Below are 17,037 nucleotides of genomic sequence, written 5' to 3'. Positions count from 1 at the left end.
CTACCCTGGGGCTCAGAGACCACACTAGCTACAACCTGCACGGCCTCTGATCACACAGTAGGGGAGATGCAGTCCCTTCCATCAAGAACCTTAACTATCAAGGCAGTGAGCCAGATTTAAAAAAAAAAAAAAAGAAGAAGAAGAAGAAGAAGATAACATAGGAAATGAGGTCAACAAGGGTGAGGAAAAGTATTGAATCTCTGACTGGGTCTAGAGGTGTGGTGCCAAAAAGGAGCGTTAATGTTAGGATCTTTAAAATGCCATCCATTTTGGCATCATCATCATTAAGGCAAGCTTGTATACAGTACTTACTATGAGCTAGCACTCTACATGTATTAACCCATGGTTCTAAGTGTGTTTTAATCATTAACTCATTTAATTCTCATAGCAACCCTATGAGGTAGGCACTATTGTTATGCTCATTTCAGAAATAAGGGAACTGGCACAGAAGTTGGTTAAAAACTTGCCCAAGGTCACACAGCTCATAGTGGCAGAGCAGGTGACTCTAGGCAACCTGGCTGCAAAGTCTGTGCCTTCTGCCTCTAGAAGACCTCTCACGAACCTACTTTCCTGACTGGCTTCCCTCTTCTCCCCTAGGTGAGTGTGAAGCCAGGATAGAGAGCACTTTGTGCTTTGTACTTTAAAATTCCAACTCCGTGTTACAATCAGAGGTGGAGACCCTTCCTTGAGATCAGTTATTAATAACTTCAGTGGTAAATCTACATAGTACCCAAGTCAAGTCGGGAATTAGTGCTTTTGCCTGTCTGATTAAATGATAGTTAAGTACCTATTACGGCATTTCCTGTTCCCCTGGAGCTTCCACGGGCTTGGACTCATGGAAACCAAAAAAAGGGTTAATGAGGAGGCTGGTCTCTTAGATGACCGTTCAGTCACATCTGAGGGCAGGCTATTAACCCAATTCCTACCTTTTCCAGGCCACAACTATTGCTCGGTGAACAACGGTGGCTGCACCCATCTCTGCTTGGCCACCCCAGGGAGCAGGACCTGCCGCTGCCCTGACAACACCCTAGGAGTTGACTGTATTGAGCAGAAATGAAGACAGGAGCACTTATTCCCTCTCCAAGCATTTCACAGCAACACCCTACTTGAAAAGATCCAGACTGAAAACTGTTCTCTGTCTGAGTGGCCACCAGGCCCAGGTCTAGCCACCTGAGCCCTGACAACTTTTCCCTCACCGTTCCCTAAAACATACACCCTGGGCTTCTGTTCTGGGAAAGCCTCTACCCCTACATGAGGACAGAAAACCTTCCTGGCCCCAACCTTCAGACAAGCTTATACAGCACCAAGTGAGGACTGTATGCTCATCCCAATCCCCTGGAACCTTTTCCCAACCTTAGCCGCACTGTCGTGCGCAACTCTGCAGGCCTGAGGTGTCTTTCCCCTGTGGTCTTATGAGCTCAGCCTTACTCTGAGCCACTTACCGTCCTGTCAGCCCCCAACACACCAGCCAGGGCCCTCCTACACAAGGTTGTGAGTGAAAGAGGGAGTTAGCCTCTCTGCAATTTCTCTCTTGGTGCTCTGATATCCCTTCTGATACTCCCAGCATTTTACATCTCAGCCCTTTGCGACCTTCATCCTGCCCAAGGTCCCCATTATAGAGAGTATGCCCTGCCTTTAGATAAAAACCCACCCTGTCCTGGGGGATCTATGGGTATTTCATGAATGATAGTCAAAACCTTAAATTGGAGAAGTGTTCAGTGGTAGGAATTTCAAAGTATAGAGTCAGATTTTTGAAGATAGGGGATTCTTTTTATGTGCCTTAAATGTCACTGAAGACTACCAACTTACTCCCCTTTTCTCAGAGCACCAGCCTTCAGCATGAGGTCTCTCAGGCAGCACAGCCCCACTGCAAGTGCCAGTGTTCAGTCACTTCACAGAAAACGTCTGAGGCGGAGGCTGGGACTAGTACCAGGTGATGACCAACCACAGTCTTGCCTCTGGCCTCCACTCTTGGGAGCCAATTTACAAGCCATGAACTTACTGCTGCTTTGTTCCTCCAACTACCATGGCTTTTGCTATCTATCATGGAGCCTGCCATGACCTCATTCCAGGAGGACCGAATAAGATATTTAGACTAATGGTCCACATCTTTTATTGATCATTGGTATAATTAAAGGGACCATTGTCTCATTTCATGTTTATGTTTTTACAGTTTGGTTAGTGAATATCTCCTGACCATACGTTATTTTTTTTATCAGCTGCTTCCCAGAGTGTTAAAATAATGGAAATTTTGTATGCAAAGATGAGTATAAGGAATTTAAGCCAGTGAAGCATGTGGTAAGGGAGTAGAGAGGACTCAGTAAGAAATATCACAGAGATAATTGATCAAGAGCAGGAATGGAAAACCCAGGAGGGAGGAGATTTAACAACACCAAGAAGAAAAACTTTTCAATAACTCCAAAATGGTGTATTTTTCCAGAGAACACTTTTACTTGAGAATTTGTCTGATTTTCTCCCTGGGGAAGGGATCTTCCCACTTCTCGTCAAATTCCAGGACAATCAGCCCCACTCACCCTCACCCCACCCCACCCCGCATTTGTCCTCACCTGCTTCTTGCTGAGGCAGAACATTGGAACCAAAATTGGTAGAGAGTCTTTCCTTGAAGAATTAGAGTTTGTTTTGAGAGACAAATATATCCCCAAGGATCCCAAGATTTGGGGAACACGTGGGTCTTTTATATTGCCCAACCCAAAGTCAGTTTTACTTTATGTATTTATCATTCCATATCAACCCCTCTGTATCAAGTGTGTGTCTGATTTTGTATAATTTTTATAACTATTTTATTCATTTTCATAGGTTCATTCTAAACTTTTAAAAATGATAAATTTTTAAACTGTGGAAAACATTGAAGGTGCTTATTAAATGTTCCCCCAGATTTATGCAAGTATTGGATGATTCCTTGAGTTTACAGGTGCACAAGTTATTAATACAGGAAAATAAAAAAAAAATTTGTTAAAAAGAAAATCTTCCTCTTTTATGAAAGAAGACATTTAATGCTGGGAGGCTGATTGACAATGGAAAAACAGACATTTAATAATCTGAAAAAGCTATGTAACCCAGAGACTATTATCCCAGTGTTGTAGGGGCTAGTTAATTTCTTAGTACAGTTTACAAAAGACTCATGAACTTACAATTGATTGAAAAATGAATTTATATGATAGACCCCAAACTACCCTTTTCAACATTGCTTTCATTTTTCAAAAATGTATTTTAGCTGCAGGCAATAGAAACCGTTTCTTCAATCAGTTCTGAAAATAAGCTATGACTTTTCCCCCTATTCACCTCCAGAGGAACAAAGACGCTTTCCTGATGTTGGCTGTGGAGTAACACCCCTGGTCTGTCCTGCTGCCACCAATGGGCACTGCCACCCATGCTGGCCCCTGGGGCCTCTGCTAGGACAGAGTCAGGGAGGGGCATCAGAAATTATAGGACTGGGTGCTCAGAGCTGCCGTGGTAGAGAAGGGAATTGCGATAAATGTACAGCCTGCTGATATGAATTCCTTGAAAGGGACAACCTTTGTTAGGTCATAAAACTTCTGATGCTTTATATTCTGGTCATAAAACCTACTTCCTTAAGATTGGCAAAATGTTGATCATTGCTGTGATAGGCAGAACGCTAAAGATGTCCCCAAGAGTCCTGTCTCCTGGTTCTTAAACGCTAATTCCAGGTACTGTTGTGAAGGGACTTTGCAGGTGTAATTAAGGTTACAAATCGACTGATCTTAAAATAGGGCAGTGATCTTGGATTATCCAGGTGGTCCCTTAAAAACAGTCAAGGAAGGCAGAAGAGTTGGAGAGGTGAGGTAAAAGAGGAAAGCAGGAGAGATGAGGCAGAACGGGAAGTCAGTAGGTTTGAAGCGTGAAAAGGATTCCACCTGCTATTGCCAGCTTTGAAGCTAGAGGAAGGGGACCATGAGCCAAGGAATGTGGACAGCCTCTAGAAGTTAAGAACTGGCCAACAACCAGCAAGGAAATGGGGACCTGAGTCCTATACCTACAAGTAACTGGATTCTGCCAATACCCTGAACAATCCTGGAAGCAGATTCATCCCCAGAGCCCCTAGAAATGGAATGCAGCCCTGGAACACCTTGATTTCAGCCTGTGGGACTCTAAACAGAGAGCCGGCTGAGCCACGGTGTATTGGACTTCTGGCCTGCAGAACTGTGAGCTAACAAATGGGTATTGTTTTAAACCTCTGAGTTTGTGGTAATTTGCTAGGACAGTAGTATAAAACCAGTACAATTGTTAAGGTTCAGTGATAGGTATACAGGGGTTATGCTGGATTTCCTCCACTTGCCCTTCCCCATCCTCATCTGACCCACATGGACTTCATCTGTGGGCTCAAGTAGGAACTCAGCTAGTGAGAACTCCTGGCAGGAGATGGAAGGAGAGAGGAGAGTGAGACCAGGTGCTTATTCCCTCCACCCGCTCCTGGCCAGGTCACAGGGACACAGCTTCCCCCAGGATGTCTTCTCTACCCACACTCCCTGCCAGGATCCCTGGAGACACTCCCTCCCCTAGTCCCTTTGGGCCTCAGGAAGGTAATAGCACCCTGTTACTATCCCCTGGGACTGCCCGAATTCTGAGTACCCCTGTTACGTGCTGAGACCCTGACTGATACAGGAGTTCAGCTTTTGTGATCTCTACTTTTGTGTGTGTTTGAAATATTCTGTAATTTAGTTAAAAAAAATTAAAGAGCTAGCTTATAATCACACCTCACATATAATTGTGTCCAATTATGGTACATGTTACTTACAGTAGGACTGTTGTTGCTGTTGACTGCTTTCTGCTTTCAAGTCCACTCCCGACTCACGGCGACCCCAGGCACTACAGAGTAGGCCCCTGCTCCATAGGGTTTTCTTGGCTATAATCTTTATAGAAGCAGTTTGTCAGGACTTTCTCCTGCTAAGCAGCTGAGTAGTGTTCAAATCACCAACCTTTGGGTTAGCAGCCAGTCACAAACTGCTTGCACCACCCAGGTCCCTACAGTATAACTGAGAGGTCTGAATTACCTAGTTGTAAAAAAAAAAAAAAAAAAATTCTTTATTTCTGTAGTTCCTTTTTATTTTCAGACTCAGAGACTCCAATGACAGATAACTTAATCTGGTCTCTTTGGGAGGTTTTTCAGCTCAAACAGTAATTTATCAGTTATCTCTGGTTCCAAATTCAGTTGTATTCAGGGGCGTCCTTTCTCAGTGTTCTTCCCCAGAGCCAAATCCCTAGAGCTTGCTGACCTGCTATTATTAGGATAGCCCTCTTCAGCCCAGCCCAACCCACCTTAGGCTGGCCTTTTACCATCTCTCCAGCAATGGTGCCTGGGCTTCCAGTGACATTCTTTCCACCAGGATCTTCATGGACCTTGTGTGCACTGCTTTCTTGACCCTCACTGGTCACTCTGTGGCCCCAGGGGAAACAATCCTGTCACTTTAACTCCCTGGCAGCCCTTTCTCTGAGCCTGCCTCCCCATCAACGGCTCATGCAGGTCCTCCCCCCGCCGGCTCCTCAATTTCAGTGAAGGCTCTGCCATGAGTCTCTGGGTGGCATGGAGAAGAAGAGCATGACCACCCTGTGATCTCATCTCCCCTCTTCCCTCCTTCTCTGCTCTGAGCTCTGATGGGGCCACAATGGGTGGGAGTCCTCCCTGGCCTGCAGCTAAGGTCTTGAAGTTCTTTTCTGCCTTATACCTTGTCCACTCTCATTCCAACAAGACCCCTAGTGTAAATGGAGGCCTTGACTGTGTAGTCTCCAAGGCAGAGAGTCAAGGGTTGGAGTGTGAAAGGACACTCCATAGGCTGATGCCGCAAATGATTGATTTATGCTATACACACACATATACAAGTCCAATTAAGAAATGAGGGCAGGACTGATCAAGAAGCTTCTTGGAGGGAATGAGATGTTGGGCCTCAAAAGACAGCAGACACACTGTGCAAACACAATACTTCAATCCGTACTCCTAAAGCCAAATGAATTTCCTTCTCTATTAAGCCATTTTACATTAATACTTACAGCAACTAAATTTTCTCTCCTGAGGAATGAAAGTTGTGGGGTTTGATTACTATGCCCAGGAGGGTTTCCACTCTTTCATTCACCCACTTTCATCTACTCATGGATTCTGTGGAGGGAAACAAAAACCCACATGCACTGAGTGTCTGCTATGTGTACATATGGTGCTAGGTCTCGAAAGATGGAAATGTTATATTTAGAATTTCTCACAGCATGAGAGTCATGAAATGAACATTCTAATATTTTCTCTTTCTGAGAATGTGGGAGAATGTGTAAAGCCTGGGTAGGTTTGGTGCTGTAAAGGAAAATCAGTGTGTAAGCAGGAGGCGGTAGATGCCACCAGAAGAGCAGAAGAAGGGCAGGTCATGTTCCAGACCATGCAGTCAGTCTTCATTGTAGAGCTCAGAAAGGTAAGTTGGCGAGGTTCACTCACGTTCACTCAGGAAGCAGCTGCTGACCCAGGCCCAGCACTGAGAACCCGTGAGTCAACAAGGCGTTCCCTAACTGCCCCTGCTCTTGGTATTTACATTTGGGAGGAATACGGCCTGAGGTTGGTTTTCCTCCTCCTTAAGAATATGTTGGCTCTTCCATATGGAGAGGAAGATATGGCAATACAAAGAAATAAAAGTTAGGTTTAAATTTAGAAAAATAGGGGTAAATAATAAGGTAACCACAAAGGAGACAAACTATCCTACTCATCGAAATAAAATACAAGAAAAAAATAGAGACTCAGCAGAAACAAAATCAACAACAACGAATATGAGGAAAGGACAATACATAAAGATAATCTACTCAGCACATTAAATTAAGTGGGAAAAAGAAACTCAACAACACACAAAAAAAGACATCAAAATGATAGCACTAAATTCATACCTATCCATAATTACCCTGAATGTAAATGGACTAAATGCACCAATAAAGAGACAGAGAGTGGCAGAATGGATTAAAAAACAAGATCCGTGTATATGCTGCCCACAAGAGACATACCTTAGACTTAGAGACACAAATTAAAACTAATAAATCTTACCAGAGATGTAAAAGACTTGTACAAAGAAAACTTTATAATACACTTCTGCAAGAAACCCAAAGAGACCTACATAAATGGGAAAACATACCTTGCTCATGGATAGGAAGACTTAACACTATGAAAATGTCTCTTCCACCAAAAGCGATCTATACATTTCATGCAATTCTGATCCAAATTCCAATGACATTCTTCAATGAGATGGAGAAACAAATCACCAACTTCACTGAAGGGAAAGAGGCCCCGGATAAGTAAAGCATTACTGAAAAAGAAGAACAAAGTGGGAGGGAGGCCTTACTCTACCTGATTTTAGAACCTATTATACCACCACAGGAGTCAAAACAGCCTGGTACTAGTACAACAACAGATTCATAGACCAATGGCACAGAATTGAGCACGATCATTAGCCATTACAAAAATGCAAATCAAAACTACAATGAGATTTCATCTCACTCCAACAAGGCTGGCATTAATCCAAAAAACACAAAATAATAATTGTTGGAGAGGCTGTGGGGAGATTGGAACACTTATACACTGCTGGTGGGAATGTCAAATGACACAACCACTTTGGAAATCGATTTTGCCCTTCCTTAAAAAGCTAGAAGTAGAACTTCCATAGGATCCAGCAATCCCACTCCTCGGAATATATCCTAGAGAAATAAGAGTCTTTACATGAACAGATACATGCACACCCATGTTTTTCGCAACACTGTTTATGAATCTGTGAAACATTTCATAACATGGAGGAACCTGGAAGGCATTATGCTGAGTGAAATTAGTCAGTTGCAAAAGGACAAATATTGTATAAGACCGCTATTACAAGAACTTGAGAAATAGTTCAAACTGAGAAGAAAACATTCTTTTGTGGTTATGAGAGCAGGGAGGGAAGGAGGGTGGGAGAGGAACATTCACTAATTAGATAGTGGATAAGAACTACTTTAGGTGAAGGGAAAGACAGCACACAATACAGGGAAGGTCAGCACAACTGGACTAAACCAAATGCAAAGAAGTTTCCTGAATAAACTGAATGCTTCGAAGGCCAGTGTAGCAGGAACAGGGGTGTGGGGACCATGGTTTCAGGGGACGTCTAAGTCAATTGGCATAATAAAATCTATTAAGAAAACATTCTGCATCCCACTTTGAAGAGTGGTGTCTGGGGTCTTAAACTCTAGCAAGCGGCCATCTAAGATGAATCAATGAGTCTCAACCCACCTGGATCAAAGTGGAATGAAGAACACCAAGGATACAAGCCCAAGAGACAGAAAGGGCCACATGAACCAGAGACTACATCATCCTGACACCAGAAGAACTAGATGGTGCCTGGCTACAACCAATGACTGCCCTGACAGGGAACACAAGAGAGAACCCCCGAGGGAGCAGGAGAGCAGTGGGATGCAGACCCCAAATTCTCATAAAAAGACCAGACTTAATGGTCTGAGACTAGAAGGACCTCGGTGGTCATGGCCCCCAGACCTTCTGTTGGCCCATTCCTGAAGCCAACTCTGCAGACATGGATTGGACTGGACAATGAGTTGGAGAGGGATGCTGGTGAGGAGTGAGCTTCTTGGATCAGGTAGACACTTGAGACTATGTTGGCATCTCCTGCCTGAAGGGGAGATGAGAGGGTAGAGGGGGTTAGAAGCTAGCGAACTGGACAAGAAAAGAGAGAGTGGAGGGAGGGAGTGGGCTGTCTCATTACGGGGAGAGTAATTGCGAGTATGTAGCAAGGTGTACATAAGTTTTCGTGTGAGAGGCTGACTTGATTTGTAAACTTTCACTTAAAGCACAATAAAAATCATTAAAAAAAAAAAAAAGAAGAAGAATATGTTGGGAAGGGAGGGTGTTGTCTTATACCTCTGCAAAGGTGTCCAGTGGGTTCTGTGGTCCTCCCTGCTCCACGGACTGCCTCCTGCGTCCTGGACGCGGATGCGAGGCTCAGACTGCAGCCCTCGTGGCCCACTGCTGCCATGTCCTTTTCTGGGGCCACAGAGGAGACTTCTGCGCACAGGGCAGGTCTCCCTCCTCAGCCCCTTCACAGCGCCACCCCAGGTATATGAGGGAAACGGGCGCTTCTGAAGGGTTTTACCGACAAGCAAAGGCATGGAAAAGAGTAAACGGTCCGCCTGAATTCAGCCCTGTATATCCATCCCACCTGGCTCCTCCACCCGCAGCTTGCCCGGTTCTGCCCCGTGAGAGCAGCCTCTCGGTACTGGGCTGTGCTGTCCACACCCGCTGACAGGCGCCCTCACCCACAGGCGCCTCACCACGGGGCCCATTGCCTTCCCTTAGCTCTGGGCCATTCATTCCAGGGTGATCAGTAAAAGACTTCAAGGACAGAAACATAACAAGCTACAAAACATCATCTATTTCAAATCCCTACTGAATCTGGAATTTTTTTTTTTTTTTTACTGCGGTGAAAATATACAAAACACATTCCATCTAAACAATTCCTGCTTGTACAATTCAGGGACATTGGTTACATTAAGTTGCGCCACCATTCCCGTGATCCTTTTCCAAATCATTCTACCACTATTAACATAACCTCTGATACTTTTTTTTAAGATGAAGCAGTTTTATTTTTAAAATGCCGATATTTGCAATACACGTGAAGTTACATGCCTTTGTAACTAAGCAAACCTATAGTGAAAAATGTTTAGATGACAATAAAGATGAGAGAATACGTAGTTTTGCAAAATTAACTTAGAGGGAACATGAGCAAGCACGTCAGAAGATCGCGGGCCTGCAGAGGAAGGAGGCAGGACCGAGGTCTTCCCGGTGGCGGCGGCGCGGCGTCTGGCCCTGGGCTGGAGTCCAGCCCTGGCTGCGGGCCTCACGGACCAGGATGCGCAGGCTGCCTACAGCTGCTGCTCTAAGGATTAGAAAGACACAAGGGAGAAAAAACCCTACAGTGGCCCTTGTTAAAACAACGCGGGAATTTAGAGATGGAATGGCCGCAAAAGCTTGAAAAACAAGTTCTACGATTGGCTTCCCGGTTGCTTGGGGCGTGAGTATAGGTGACCAAGATGACCGCCTGAGACCTTCCCAGCCAGTAATCCAAAGTTTAACTCAGGGGCGGATCCTCTCAAAGGCAGTGCCAAAAGAGGCCACTTGAGGGCAGTAAAGGCTTCTCAATGCCTGCAAGTGAGGCGCTGCGGGGTGTGGCTCCCAGTCCTGGTTATCCAGATAACATCCCCAGAAGCGGCTGTGTTCAGGCTTGCCCATGGTCCTGCTCAAGAACTTTCGTAACATTGATCACTTGCCTAACCTGTTACCAAAATCTAAATGTTTCCCAAATGTGTTCAGCCTTTTCATTATAATGCAGATTTTCCCTCCTAAAAGTCCAGCGCTTTTCTTCCAAAAGTCATGTGGTCACTCAATATTTACAGAAATCTATTATCACACTAGGTCCACCCCGATGTGTCAGACATTGTGAGGAATATACGCAAGGATTCCTAAATGCACTTACGTGTACACATGAGCGTATGCATTTCTTCAGGGACCGGACTCTGAGTAGATCTAAGCGGAGAATAACACAGAATATTAAGCTAATTCCAGAAAGCATAGGACCTTTGAGAGTAAGACATCGTCCTCACACAGGAAGTGTGTATCTAGTTGCTAAGGAGCTATTAAGACGGGGTGGTACGAAAAGATTGGTTTTAAGAGATCAGAGGAGGGAGTGGGCTCAGTAGGGGGACCAGGGTTACAGAGTGAGAAACCTTCATGTGGTGACCTTAAGTGAGAAATGGAATACCTTCCTCACAATAACCTTGTTCCCATTGTGCAAATCAGAAAACTGAGGCGCAAAGAAATGAAGTATCTCAGCAAAGACGACACAGTTAGCAAGTATCAGTTAGCCAACTCCAGACCTGGTTTACTCTAAAGCCCACCCTTGAAACATCCCCCACCTACCTTTTTAAAGAATATTGGTTTAAAGTTTTTATTTTATCTTACTTTATTATTTCGTTGTGTTTGACACGTGTCCATTGTCGACAACTGGAAAATAAAGATAAATTACAAGAAAAAAGCAATATTAATTTTGCAATAATCTCATGAATACATTGGTGTCTTATTCCAGAAGTGTGAGTACACACACACACAATCTTGTCACATATATTACACAAAATATATATAACAAAGAATGGGATCCTACTAAATATACTTTTTGGTATTTTTGTTTTCCATGTAAATAAATGCGTATAGGAGTGTCACTTTTAATGACTACACAGTATTACATAGTATTATGAATGGACCATAAACTCACCAACTCTCTTATTGATGAACATCTGGAGTGTTTTTCCTTTCTTTTTGTTATGGTAAATAACACTCAAACACCCTTGTACTTGTATGAAGGTGTCTTTCTTTATTCCTTTAGAATAAATTCCAACTCAATATTATTCCAAATTTTAAGCCTTTTGGTAAATACCGCCCAACTGACCTCCATAAAGTTTGTCAGTTTATACTCTCACCAGGAGCGTTGTTTGACGGTATCAAATTCCCCCTCATTTTGCATCTGAATAGTTAAAATTTTTTGTCTTTGTCAATCAGATAGGAAAATATTTTGGCGTTGCTTGTGTATTAAAATTTCCATTCTTTTAGTTGAGTTGAACTCTTAAAATGTATATTGGTCATTTTAATTTATTTTGTCAATTGCCTTTCACGTCCTTAGTTCTTTTTTTTTCTTTTTAAACTGGGACAATCGTGTTGATTTGTAAGGGCCCTTTACATTTTAAAGCTAGTTAGCCTTTTGTCATATATATTGCAAATAATATTTCCCAGGGTTTGTTTAGTCATTTATTTATTTATTTAGTGCTTTTTTTTACTTTGTTTTTGGTTATTTATTGGCCATACAGAAGGTTTTAACCTGGTGGTGCAATGGTTCAATCACTTGACTGCTAACTAAAAGGTCAGCAGCTTGAATTCACCAGCCACTCCGTGGGAGAAAGAAACGGCAGTCTGGTTCCGTAAAGATTTACAGCTTTGGAAACCCTACGGGGCAGTTCTACTCTGTCCTTTAGAGTTGCTATGAGTTGGAATCAATTCCACAGCAATGGGTTTTTCTGCTTTTTCTACTATACTACCTGCCTCTCAAAGCAGCATGAGCTCGAATAAAAGCAGGGGCCTAAAAATCAGGAGGCCCAGAATGTCCAGGCTCTATCACTATGGCAGATGGTAGCTTCCAAGATAGCTTCAACACATCTCCCATCTCACATATTCTTTTTATTACATGATGTTGCTATTCCTCCCATCAAGAAGTAGGAACTACGTTCCCTCTCCTTGAGAAACAACTTTGGTTCCATCCACTCAACAGGAAAAAGAAGAAGAAGAAGACAAGCTGTTGCTCACACTCTGCTCAGTCAAGGAATACATTTCAGCAAGTGATCAGATTAGACACTGCCTCTTGCCCTGGTTCTCTCAGTCCTATTGGGAAATAACCTGATTCAGGCAGAAAGCAAGACTGTGGCAATGAGGTGCAGTGGGATCCTTTAGGAGAGGAGGAAAACAAAAAAAAAAAATCATTTGGTGTGTTTAAAGGTACAGTGGGTTAAAGGTTGAATAATGTATAAGTGAGGGTTTGCTTGGCAGTCCTTTAGCTCCAGCCAGCCGGAGTGGGGCTACTGGGACCATTGTCTCAGCACGCGCCCTTTCCTGTAGTGCCCACGCGGACGTGAAGTTTACCTTTGCGCAACTAGTGCTAGACTTGGCGGGGGCGGGACCTGTGTTTAAAGCCCGGCTCAGCCACTTGTTGGGGCAAGTCACTCCACCTCTCTGAATCTCCATTTCCTTCTTTGTAAAATCAGGGCATTAATATCCATCTCATAGTAATTGTGGGGTTAAAGTGTGATCATAACAAGTGAAAGTGCCCGGCACCTACCGAGACCACAGTAACTGTTTATTTCTTACGTTAACATAACGTTTTAAAATTCGCGAGATGCTTTCAGTTTCATGAAGTCCATGCGGAATGTAGGGTGAGTATTGCTATCCTATTCAGGGATGATTACACTGAGGCCCTGGCAGGTTGACGTCTCCCAGTTAGTAAGTTTCAGGTCTGGTTTCAAACCGACTTTTCTCTAGTGCCAAAGCCCATGCCGTTTCTATATACCCCACCATCTTCCCTAAAAATACATGCATGTCCTCTACATTAATTGAGCACCTACTATGTGCCAGATGTTGAGCTAGAAGCAAGATGCAGAGGTAATCAGGGTAGAGCTGGAAAGCCATGCCTCAGCTGAGTCTTGAAAGGAAAGCAGGAGTTTGTCTGGCAGATAGAAGAAGAGAGGGCATTCCCGACACAGGGCATAGCATGTGCAAAGGTCCAGATGCTACCTGAGGAATCTCAGATAGGGCTGTGAGCAGTGGGCCACTCTTTAAGGGAGGGGCTCCTAGAATGCCAACCTTGAGGCCTTGAATGGGCATCAGTGGTTAAGAGCCATGGCTGCTAACCAAAAGGTTGGCAGTTCGAATCCGCCAGCACTGTGAGTTGGAATCAATATGAGTCGGCAACAGGTTTGGTTTTTTGTTTTTTAAGCTCATTGCTAGGGTGATCCCCAAAACCATCTAAAAACATGGCAAAAAAATGGACTCCAAATGAGATGACCGGCTTCTGGCCTCTGAAGGGGAAATTCAGTGATCTGATCTTCCTCCAGAGCTGGGGGCCCCTCAAGGAGAGATGCCAAAGGTGACCCTCACTTCTCCCACCCCTTCAGACACCCCAAATCCTCTCTGATGCAGCTTGCTTTGCTTAAAGCTCTTTCATTTTTTCACTTTGCCCTTCAGGCCAAGGCCAAGAAACATAACGGGAAAACAATTACAAAGCCCCTGGGCGAAGTGCTGCGGAACACAGAACCCCTTACCATGCAAAACGTCAACTTCTCTTAAGATATCAGCAGATGTCTCAATTTCTTTTTGAAAAGAGGTGAAGCATGAAGTATTTATATTCATTAAATGAAACTATTAGTCTTCAAATAGCATAAACTGACTTACCTCTGGTCAGAGACCCTCCTTTGCAGGCGAGCACAGCCATCTGTTTAGACTTAGGGCCAAGGTGCCTGCCAAGCAAATACCCCCAGTGAATAGACAGGAGCCAGACTCTTCCTCCTCTAGGCTTTTCCCAGCCACCAAAACAGAATCCTCAAATCCCAAAGGCCACCCAGAGCTTTCTTTTAGGTCTTCTGTATCATCTGTGTTTTTAGCTCCCTTGGGGATAATGTAGATGTGATTCAGGGGCCTGCCCGGTGCCACTGTGGGCTCACACTGTGTTGGGTGTGTACAGCCTGGGACTTTGGCCCTATTTGTTTCCCGTTTAGTGACTCCCTGTGAGGTAACCGGTTTGATTTTTTTTTTTTTTGGTATACTGCAGGCTGAGTCCCTGGGTGGTGCAAATGACTAAGTGCAGGACTAATAACCAAAGGTTGGTGGTTTGAACCCATCCAGAGGCATTTCAGAAAAAAGACCTTCCATCTACTTCCAAAAGGTCACAGCCTTGAAAACCCTATGGAGCAGTTCTACTCTACATGCATGGGTCACCGTGAGTCAGAATCGACTCGATGGCAAGTAACAGCAACAGAACATGCTGCAGGAAAACAGGAGGGCAAAGGATGGGCCCATCACTCCCTCCCAGAATGACTGGCGTCCAGTCCTGGCTGTAATCCCATCCTTCCCAGCCCTCTGAGGGCACAGCTAAAAGACATTCTCCGCACAGAGCCAGTCATTTCTGCTGGCATCCTGGAGTTCCTTCCCTCCTTTTCTGGTGCCAAGGCTCAGGTGTGTGGCTTGGCAGGTACCTCGCAGGTCCAAGGAACACACCCACAGAAGTAACAAGCAGGCACTGAAATGTACCATTACTATCAACAAACCCAGAGCCTTTTTGAAGACCAAAAATAGAGACCCAAAGTTCTAAGCCCTGATTCTCATACATGCAAACTGAAATCCACATGCTAGAGAATCAAGGATTCATGGATGATCAAATACAATACACTGTTTTTCTTAAGGCATTGAAAATCTTGGAATATGAAATCATATTATTAGCCAGTTTGAGGATCATCAGATAATCTCCTGAAGTAAAAGATTCTCTCAATGTTCAAATGTACCCTTCTGTGACAAACTGTAGACAATAATGGGCATTTCTATCTGGTATAAATAGTTCCAATTTTTTTGATAAAAAGTATTTCATGGTATTACAGAAAAAAAGCATTTGGAAAATAGACATAAGACAAAAACTCACTGCTCACCCTACCACTCTAAAATGACTGTCTTTTGGTCTTTAGTGGTAATCCCAGTATTATATTTGTCTTGTATAGTTATTTTCTTAAGTAAAATTTTTCTCAAAGGAAAACATACTTACTCGAAAATGCACAGATCACCAGGGTACAGCTCAGTGAATTTTCCCAAAGTAAGCACCACTGTAGAGAGTCACTTTTGACAGAGAATAAGAACACTGAAAGGAAATAGTCTATTAGCAATGCAGTTGAAAAGCGGGGGCTTTTCCCATTGTGATTAAAAACAGGACGGTTGACCCCACCAGCCCTGGCATACTGACACTCTGTTTCCTCCATAACTCATCTGCTGAGCTGCACAAAAGACATGATTGCAGAAGAAACTGTGGGGACAAGACACTGGGATGCATTTGGTGGCACCCAATAACTGTGACTGCTTACATTTTCTGAATATGGCAACTGGGCCAAGCGTCAGAAAGATGAGTTATAAGTCTTTGATGTCACTTACATTAATACAGTCTTGGTTAGGTGTGTGATGGTTAGTTTTATGTGTCAACTTGGTGGGGCTACAGTATCCAGTTATTTAATCAAACACCATCTAGGTATTACTGTGATGAAAGGTATTTTGTTGATGTGATTAACATCTATAATGAGTTGACTCTAAGAAAAAATTACCCTCAATAATATGGGTGGGTCTCATCCAATCAGTTGAATGGCCTTAACAATAAAAACTGAGGTTTCTTGGAAAAGAAGAAATTCTTAGATATCCTCCCTGAGTTTCCTTTGCTGCTGGCCTGGCCTACAGATGTCTGACTTGCTAGACCCTACAATTGCATGAGCCAATTCCAATCAATCAATCAGTAACCTATTGATTCTACACAATACAGAGTGTGTAGGACGTTGGTGGCAGGGGGAATTTAATAAATATTCTAAGTATGAACAGCTCTTAGAAGCCTAGAGCTGCATTCTATTCATTGCTCTACTCAAGCAAAATAAAAGAATAAATATCTTTTGAGGGTGTGACTCTAAAGAATATACTTTATCTCTGCACTAAGGAAAAACAATGAACTAATTAATGAATTATAATTTTGCTTATGTTACTTTTTTAATTTAAACCTTAGTGTATCAATTTTAGGGGCACTGGTGGTGCAGTAGTTAAGTGCTCAGCTGCTAACTGAAAGGTCAGCGGTTCAAATCTACCAGCTGCTCGGCAGGGGAAGGATGTGGCAGTCTGCTTCTGTAAAGATTACAGCCTTGGAAGTCCTATGGGGCAGTTCTACTCTGTCCTATAGGATCGCTATGAGTCAGAATCAACTCGACAGCAATGGGATTGGGTTTTGGTTTTGTATCGATTTTAAAGAAGGCATGTGGGATAAGTGGAATATTTGGAAATTCTAACACTTTTGACCACCAGAGGCCCATGAGAAGCAAAATAATTAGCACTTGTTTAAATGGCAAACAAAAGATAATTAATGAATTTAAATTATTTTTTCTTTTCTTGGTCTTGTGTCTTTGGCCTTTACTGTACATACATAAATGCTGAGGTAGGAAAGTTCAGAAGCACCAGGGTAGAGTAATGATTCCCAACAATTTCAAACAAAAAATTTCCTTTTTAATGTCAAAAAAATGTTTGAGGCTCCTCTCAAAACCTCCATATTTTGAGGACCCTCTGACTGAGAAAAGAGCTAATAAGAAATGGTTACCAACTTCTAAATGAAGTTCTGTTATCAATCACAAGAATGCCTAGATACATTGAAAAGTATAACCGCTTGATAC

The 17,037-nt window shown here is 43.3% G+C and overlaps 1 protein-coding gene and 1 long non-coding RNA gene across 2 annotated transcripts in view; one reads left to right on the top strand and one right to left on the bottom strand.

The window, feature by feature from the left end:
• Window positions 1-2,864, top strand: part of NID1 (nidogen 1) — an 89,162-nt gene extending 86,298 nt beyond the window's left edge. The window contains exon 20 of the mRNA XM_003410906.4: window positions 936-2,864. Coding sequence (XP_003410954.2) covers window positions 936-1,057 — 122 coding nt within the window. The 3' untranslated portion in view covers window positions 1,058-2,864. The remainder of the gene's footprint in view (window positions 1-935) is intronic.
• Window positions 2,865-9,878: 7,014 nt separating this feature from the next.
• Window positions 9,879-15,730, bottom strand: LOC135228658 (uncharacterized). The gene is made up of 3 exons (XR_010319419.1): window positions 15,390-15,730; window positions 14,030-14,094; window positions 9,879-11,041 (listed from the first exon to the last, which is right to left on the bottom strand). It is a non-coding gene; the product is annotated as an uncharacterized LOC135228658 (long non-coding RNA).
• Between the last annotated feature and the right edge of the window lie 1,307 nt (window positions 15,731-17,037).

This window comes from Loxodonta africana, chromosome 25 (assembly GCF_030014295.1).
Source record: "Loxodonta africana isolate mLoxAfr1 chromosome 25, mLoxAfr1.hap2, whole genome shotgun sequence".
NCBI classification, from domain to species: Eukaryota; Metazoa; Chordata; class Mammalia; order Proboscidea; family Elephantidae; genus Loxodonta; species Loxodonta africana.
Note: the sequence above shows the minus strand (reverse complement) of the source record. Positions and strands in the feature narration are given on the sequence as shown.